We start from the raw sequence: 8,780 nt of genomic DNA, 5'->3' as shown, positions 1-8,780 counted from the left end.
CAGTAGTAAAACATCTGGAAAGTGATACTCCCTTAGCTAGCGTAAGGAAGTTACCCTAATTATTTAGCATGGAAAGTGACATATAATTCTGCTTTTAGAGCTGAGAACCAGCAGAATGAAGGGATACAAGGCTCTCAGATCCTTGAACTAAATTTTTAAAAATATGCCCTGACTTCCACTAAAGCTTGAAGCCTGACTCCTTCATTGAACACAATATATTGCAATTCCTGGGAAAACTTCAGTTGTATTTACAACGAGGACCTAATTAGCTGCTATCTTAAATCACTCAGCCTCAATGCTGACTACACTATAAAAACAAGTGTTCCTGCCTAATGCAATTCCATGCAAATTATATTTGGGATACTGACTTGCTTTATACATAGGATAAGACCACCCAAAAGAAGTATTTCCATTTTGATGAAAAAAAAATAAACAGAGGAACAAAAGATCCCGTCTTTCTCTGAAACTTACATAGAATCACAGAATGGTAGAGGCTGGAAGGGACCTCAGGAGATCACTGAGTCAAACCCCCCTGCCAGAGCAGGACCACCACACAATCTAGGGCAGGTCACACAGAAACGCACCCAGACAGGTCTTGAAAGTCTCCAGAAAAGGAGACTCCACAACCTCTCTGGAGAGCCTGTTCCAGTGCTCTGTCACCCTCACAGTAAAGAAGTTCTTCCTCATGTTGAGGTGGAACTTCCTGTGCTCTAGTTTGCATCCATTGCCCCTTGTCCTATCACAGGGCATGACAGAAAAGAGATTGGTTTCTCCTTCTTGACCCTTCAGATACTGATATTCATTAATAAAATACCCTCTCAGTCTTCTCTTCTCTAGACTAAACAACCCCAGGTGTCTCAGCCTTTCCTCATATGACAGATCACATAATCATCCTTGTAGCCTCCGTTGGACTCTCTCAAGTAAATCTCTGTCCCTCTTGATCTGGGGAGCCCAGAGCTGGACACAACACTCCAGGTGGGGTCTCATTAGAACAGATCAGAGGGGGAGGAGAACCTCCCTTGACCTGCTGGACACACTCTTCTTAATGCACCCCAGGATACCATTGGAACTTCTTGGCCAGAAGGGCACATTGCTGCCCCATGGATAACCTACTGTGCACTAGGACTCCAAGGTCCTTCTTGGAGATGCTTTCTAGCAGGTCAGCTCCTAACCTGTACTGGTGCATGGTGTTGTTCTTTCCCAGGTGCAAGACTTTATTCCTGTTAAACCTCATTAGGTTCCTCTTTGCCCAGCTCTTCAGTCTGCCCAAATCTCACTGAATGGCAGCACAACCTTCAGGTTGTTCAGCCAATCCTCCCAGCTTTGTGTCATCAGCAAACTTGCTGTGTAGATACTCTGTCCCCTCATCCAGGTTGTTGATGAAGATGTTGAACAGGACTGGACCCAGCACTGACGCCTGGGGGACTGCACTAGTTACAGGTCTCCAGCTGGACGCTGAACCATTGATCACCACCCTCTGGGCTCTCTTGTGTAGCCAGTTCTTCACCCATCTCACTGTCCATTCTTCTGTCCCACATTTCCTGAGCTTGCTCTCGAGGATGTTGTGGGACAGTGTCAAAAGCCTTGCTAAGGTCAAGGTAGACAACATCCACTGGTCTCCCTGCATCTATCCATTCAGTCACATCATAGAAGACTATCAGATTAGTCAAGCATTATTTTTGCCTTGAAAAAACTATGCTGGCTACTCCTGATAACTTCATTTTCTTCCATGTGCTTAGAGATGATCTCCAGAATGATCTGTTCCATCATTTTTGTAGGGGTGGAGGTAAGGGTGACTGGTCTGTAGTTTCCTGGATCTTCCTTCTTGCCCTTTTTGAAGACTGGAGTGACACTGGCTTTTCTCCAGTCCTCAGGCACCTCTCCTCCTTGCAATGATCTTTAGAGTGTGATGGAGATGGAGTGGTAGAGCAACAACACCATCCAGCTCTCTCAGCACTCATGGGTGCATCCCATCAGGGCCCGTGGGTTTGTGTCTGTTCAGTTTACCCAACTGATCTCTAAGCCTCACTGACCAGTGGAGTGCCATCCTTTCTCCAGGCCTTCTCTCTTACACCCAGGGTCTGGGATTCACAAGGGTTGGTCTTATGAGTAAAGACAGAAGCAAAGAAAGCATTCAGCAACTCTGCCTTCTCTGCAGCCTCTTCTCCCAGGGCTCCCCCCTCACTCAGCAGTGACCCCACGTTTTCCCTATTCTTCCTTTCACCACTGATGTATTTGAAGAAGCCCTTCTTGTTCTCTTTTCCTTCCTTAGCCAGGTTTAGTTCTAAGAAGACTTTGGTTGGCCTTTCTTGTTGTCTTCCTACATACCCTGACAACATTCCTGTAGTTCTCCCAAGTGACAAGTCCCTTCTTCCACAAACTGTAAATTTCTTTCTTCCATGAGACCTTCCTCAGGAGCTCCTTGCTCATCCACACAGGTCTCTTTCCTCCTCTACCCAATTTTTTACTCAAAGCCATGTACCTATTTTGAGCTTGAAGGAAGTGATATTTGAAAAATAACTAACTCTTTTTGCCCTACCTACCTTCCAGTGTCTGAGCTCACAAGACTCCTGCAAGCAGATGTTTCAAGAGTACAAAGTTACATAAAAAAGTTAGATTTTAATTAAGAATAAATGCCAATAAGATAATAATCTGTTGGAAGTAAGGCTCAGCACTCAAAATAGCAATGAATGAGCAAATCCATTAACTCCCTGAAGAAGACTGACATGTAATTTCAGCTTGCACAGCCTTCCTGAGTAATTATTAAAACCATTACTGTGCATCAGAGCTTTATTATCCTGGCCCAGATGTCTAGCCTACAAGAAAACCTAAAATCCTTTCTATTTTGGCAGTTTGTTAAAATGAAACTTGTCACTATCTCTATTATGAACAGAAAAACCAGCCACGCTACTTAAAAGTGATTCACTGCCTCCAGAGATGTCCACCAACATGAGCCTGAATATCTAAGATGACACTTTGATGCTTTGCTGTAGAGCAGGCTGAGGTGCTGATCTGACAAACAGTGAGGTTTATACAAGTAATTCACAGCCCACCTGTCCCCAAGGGCACATGACACACCACAGTTTATGTCCAGATGGCTAGAATCTCTTCCTCCTGAATCAAGGTAGCTCAGTCCACCCTGCCTGGTGGGAACAGCTTGGGGCGCTGCACTTTCACATAAGGCTGCATCCAAAGAAGTGTGGCCAGGAGATCAAGATAAGTGATTCTGCCCCTCTACTCTGCCCTGGTAAGATGTCACCTGGAGTACAGTGTCTAGCTCTGGAGTCCTCAACAGAAGAAGGACCTATTGGATTGTGTCCAGAGGAGGTCCACCAAAATGATCAGAGGGCTGGAGCACCTCTCTTATGAAAACAGGCTGAGGGAGTTGGGGCTGTTCAGCCTGAAGAGAAGACTCCTGGGGGACCTTAGAGCGACTTTCCAATACCTGAGAGGGGCCTATAAGAAAGCTAGAGAAGAGCCGTTCACTAGGGCATGTAATGACAGGACAAGGGGTAATGGTTTCAAGCTAGAAAAGGGTAGATTTAGGTTGGACATGAGGAAAAAGTTCTTTAATATGAGGGTGGTGAATCTCTGGAACAGGTTGCCTGGAGAGGTGGTGGGAGTCCCACCCCTGAAGACATTAAAGGTCAGGCTTGATGGGGCTCTGAGCAACCTGTTCTAGTTGGAGGTAGTCCTGCTTATTGTAGGGGGGTTGCAGTTGATGATCTCTAGAGGTCCCTTCCTACCCAAGACATTCTATGATTCTATAAATTGTGTCCAGGTCAGGGAGACCAAGAGCGGGCACAGGGCAAGATCAAGCCAAGGTGCTGCACTCTGGATGACCATGTGGTGGTGGCTGTTCCCACACTAACCATGGTTAGCCTCTACTACAGATGTAGCTTTAGAGACTGAAATGCAGAGTAAAATAATGAAATAATTTTAATAGTAGTTCTTGGTTTATGAATAGGAAAACAGGAAACATACAGTGTACCTCAGAGCTGATGTAATTACTGAAGTCAATAAAAATACTGACAGTTTTCTGCTGTTTCAGATGGGTTTGTTACATCACAAATCTCCTTGAATCTCTCTCCCACCCTCAACTGGTGCAAAGCACAGTGAAAAGTCTGATTTCACCTCAGAGCTTTGCAGCAGCAAATGATGCAATCTTTGCATGACACTTGTGTATTGTGGCTGCACTCAGAGAACACTCCTGTGAGATGAAAGGTGCAAGATCTTACTATTCTTAATACTACCCCAAAACTCAGGAAAACCTGTCTCAGTGGAGTGTTTATAGTGCTACAGAGAGTTGCTCATTTGTCCTTTAAATATGCAACTAGGAACCACTCAAGTAACACAGTGCTGCATAGGTACGCCACTGGTTCTGTTTACCTGCTGAGCCTGTGTAACCATGTCCTTATAGACTGTGTCTAAGCTGACATTTGACAGGGTTATCAGTGCTGATACGATGGTCTCCGCTTGCTCCTTCCCAAAACCTGGAAGACAATTAAAGGATGACAAGTTAAGGTAGCACTAGAGAGAGGGATGAAGAGAAGAGCAAAAGGTACATAATCAACTGGGTCACTCAAGTTCTGTATCTAACTACAGTGGCAAATGGGAAGTCACAGTTACTGAAAATCACAGAATCATGGAATGGTTTGAGTTGGAAGGGACCTGGAAGATCATCTAGGTCCAACCCCCCAGCATGGGAAGGGACACCTCCCACTAGACCAGGCTGCCCAAAGCTTCATCCAGCCTGGCCTTGAACACTTCCAGGGATGGGGCACCCACAGCTTCTCTAGGCAACCTGTTCCAGCATCTCACCACTCTCACACTAAAGAATTTCTTCCTAATGTCTAAGCTAAACTTCCTCTCTTCCAGTTTTAATCCATTACTCCTTGTCCTCTCACTACAAGCCCTTGTAAAAAGTCCCTCCCCAGCTTTCCTGAAAAACTGACAGTGAGGGGCCAGGCACTGTGACTTTTAACTAGAAAAAAGAGATTTAATGCTGCAAAACCCTGAAGTACATTAATTTTTAAAATACTGAAATAGTTTATGCATGCAGCTGACAGGATGACCAAATTTCTGTACAATGTTTAACTTGTTATGCATTATAAAATAATCCAGCAAAACTTTATAATGAACTTTCACAAATTCTGTGAAAACCAAACTTACCTGGAACTATAAAGCATGTACCCTACAGCATAATAAAATTCAAAGGTAAGCCTGCATATACTGAAATTGTTCTGCACAGATACCAGCACATGCAAAGCTGATTTTAAAATTGCTGCAGAATTAATTAAAACTGGGATCTTTGCTTTCTGATTACAAAAATTACCCTCAGTCCATAGCTTGGTGCAATTTTGAAGCATTAAGGATGATGTGTAGTGAATGGTGGATGAAAAACTACTGTTATTTTAGCCATATCTGACCTAGTGCTGAGTTTTTGCCCTAAATATTTATTTTCAGCAATCTCACTGATGTGTTGTACTTGAATTGGCCCATTTTATAAAGTGGGATCAATTAACATTTTGTTGAAAAATGCTGTCAAGCCCAACTATTTAGAGAAATGGGCCACTGCTCCCTTGTAAAATATGGGTACTGTCAAGCTGCATCATTGGTTTGCATTACTAAAAAAGCTACACATGCTCCGAGTTTCCCTCCCCTGAGAGGTGCATTACTTCAGTTACTCTGAATTTTCAGGGTTACTTCGGTTTCTGCCAATTCAGTGTTTTGTTCCTTCTCTACAGCAGGAACTTGTTACAGGGGAGTTTAGAAAACACTGAGAAATTAATACAAGTAAGAGAACAGAGCCTGAAAATTGCTGCAGCAAGTTTGAGAAAAACTAAATGCCTCTCCCACTTCTGTGGTATGTACAGGTTTTACCAGAGTCTTGTCACTGCAGTCCTGGAGTATTTGTAGAAGTTATATAATAAATTAATCTGAATAATTTCTAATTATGCTAAATTAATTAACTTATTCTGAACTAAAACCACAGTGCACCAGCACCAGCCAGACTTCAGCCCACGAATTCTACAGGAACTCTAAGAGGAAGCAGCTGGGAACAAGTAACATTTTGCAGCCCACCTTGGTTACCTGAGGTCTGGAAAATGGCAGGAACGACGTGCAGCCTTAAAAATATTTCCAGAGAAATGTTGGGAACTACAGGCTGACAAGACTGACATGCATGAAAAAAATAAATCTTTTTAGTGGATTGCTAGGAGTCTTTTAACTCTTAATATTAATTATTATTATTAGACCCACACAGTGGAAAAAATCCAAACCTCAGCTTGGGTATAAAGCTCCTACTGTCACTTAGGAGAAAGATCGTGGAATTTTAAGATAGTTGAACAGCTCCTCATAATATTAAAACACGGAGCTGTTGGAGAGGGTCCAGAGAAGAGCCACAAAGATGATCAAAAGGCTGGAGCAGATTTACTGTGAAGACAGGCTGAGGGAGTTGGGGCTGTTCAGCCTGGAGAAGAGAAGGCTCCAGGGAGACCTTATAGCACCTTCCAGTACCTGACGGGGCTCCAGGAAAGCTGGGGAGGCACTTTTCATCAGCAAGGGCAGCGATAGCACAAGGCATAATGGTTTTAAACTGAAAGAGGGAAGGTTGCCCAGGGAGGTTGTGGAAGCCCCCTCCTTGGAGGTGTTCAAGGCCAGGCTGGATGAGGCTTGTGAAGCCTGGTCTAGTGGGAGGTGTCCTTTCTCATAGCAGGGAGGTTGGGATCTGCTGATCTTTAAGGTCCGTTCCAACCTTAACCATTCTATGACAGTTGCTAGTGTGATGAAGAGATCAGCTCAACGCTTAGAGCGGATCAATAATGCAAACCAAACCCTCTGGAATTACTAAGGCACAGAGAACAAAATAGATGTAACATTAAGTCACTGTTCAAATCACAGGACATTCAGTTGTCCAACTGTGCCCGCAGCTTTGTTCCCTTCCCTTTGAGAAAGGATGTGACAGAAGACTTACAGAAGAGCATCATGAATTATAAAAACTATGGAAAAGCTACTGCTGAAGGAAATACTCAACAAGTTACGATTCATCTGTTTGGGAAAGAATGATGGGCAATTATGACAGAAGTTTATATAATCATGAGTGACATAAGAGATCAGATGTTCATTCCCTCTTCCCATGAGAGCTGAGCAGGCATCAAATTAACCTTGCAGAAGCCAGGTTCTGCACAGACAAAAGGAGTGTATGTCTGAAACTCCATGAGAAAGGATGTTTTGACCACTCTATAATCAGTTTAGAGTGGTCCAGGGACTGAATAAGCTTGTGAAAGAAACCTCCTGAAGGATATTAAAACTCACATTTGACTAAATATCTGCAGTGTGAAAGTGACTGGGGGCTTAGAAATTACAGGGGTGTGTGTCACATACCTCTGCCTCATTTTAACACTCTCTGGGGGCACTGACACAGGACAGGACCCAGCCTAGATGGACACCTCACCTGACTTCAGATATCCACACCCACAAAATACAAGTGCAGGTGTTAGGAATGTATCACAGACTACTCTGCAGCAAATAATTCTAGTCAGAAAAACCAGCTTTAGTTACTGTAAACAGGCTAGTAAAAGGACCTTCTATTAAAGCTGCTTTGTCTTCTTTTTCTAAAAAATAGTTAACTGTTGTCACTTTCCATTTGTTACATGCATTATGTTCCCTGCCTGTAAGACAGGATATAAACTTGCCTGCAGATACAAGAAAGGTTAATCTACTGTAATAGTTTATTTCTCTGGTTGTAGAGGCATAGAACAATGTTAGATGCCTTCTCCTTCACCAGCCTCCCCAAGAGGCTGCCAAAACATTTTATAACACCTAAGTATTGGTACTGTGGGAGAACTGACAGCACTCCAACTTACAGTACTTAAACTCTGTGTGTTCCTTGGAATTACTTCTAAGATATCACTTACCATGGGCTTCTAGATCCCGCACTAGAGTATGGGTATCAAAAGTCACCTTCCTCTGCTCCAGGGGAGTGATCTCAACTCTTCTGACATCATACGAGTTCCTAATGAGTGTGGCAGCAAAACCTGGAATCACAACATGTGATTAAACTTAACCTGATCAGTTTATCATGCAATAGAGTAATATCAATTTCTTTCATCATAGCAAAGCTGCATGGAAATTGCAACAAAAAGCTGGGTCCAGCACATCAGAAACCATCAATCCCTTTTCCATAGGACAGTTTATACCAACTAGGACTTGCACATCAATCTTAAGTATGTGAGTATAACTGGGAAGCCACACATCCTGGCACACCAGAAATAAAACATCTGTATTGTATTATTGGAGAAACATCACTTGAATCATATTCCTACTTTTAAAACACCACCAGTTCTAACACACAGCAAATTTCTGCTGGTTACAGCTACCATCAAACCACAGAATGTCTTGGGTTGGAAGGAACTTCTAAAGGTCATCTAGTCCAATCTCCCAGTAATAAGCTGGGACATCACACATTTGAACATATTAATTTGGTTCTTCACAGAATCCCTCAATCACTTTCTTTTTACACTTTCTTCTCTCACTGCCCCTCCCAGCAAGGAGAGTGTCATGAGCAAAGAGAAATGACAGAATTTTAGGGGTTGGAAGGGACCTCAGAAGATCATTGACTCCAACTCCTCTGGCCAGAACAGAGGGGGGAAAGAAGCAACAACAAAAAACCCACAAATACACCAAACAAAAACCAGAGCAGATCACTCAGAAAGGCAACCAGACAGGTCTTGAAAGTCACCAGAGAAAGAGACTCCACAACCTCTTTGGGGAGCCTG

At 43.3% G+C, this 8,780-nt stretch overlaps 1 protein-coding gene across 1 annotated transcript in view; it reads right to left on the bottom strand.

Annotated features, from left to right (window-relative positions):
• CCDC90B (coiled-coil domain containing 90B) overlaps window positions 1–8,041 on the bottom strand; it is an 11,961-nt gene extending 3,920 nt beyond the window's left edge. Inside the window, exons 1-2 of the mRNA XM_010004404.1 lie at window positions 7,920–8,041; window positions 4,390–4,493 (exon numbers count right to left, since the gene is read on the bottom strand). Coding sequence (XP_010002706.1) covers window positions 4,390–4,410 — 21 coding nt within the window. The 5' untranslated portion in view covers window positions 4,411–4,493; window positions 7,920–8,041. The remainder of the gene's footprint in view (window positions 1–4,389; window positions 4,494–7,919) is intronic.
• Between the last annotated feature and the right edge of the window lie 739 nt (window positions 8,042–8,780).

The sequence above is a fragment of the Chaetura pelagica genome, unplaced genomic scaffold (assembly GCF_000747805.2).
Source record: "Chaetura pelagica isolate M959 unplaced genomic scaffold, ChaPel_1.0 scaffold59, whole genome shotgun sequence".
NCBI classification, from domain to species: Eukaryota; Metazoa; Chordata; class Aves; order Apodiformes; family Apodidae; genus Chaetura; species Chaetura pelagica.
The sequence above is the reverse complement of the archived record's forward strand: the minus strand, read 5'-3'. Positions and strand labels throughout refer to the sequence as shown.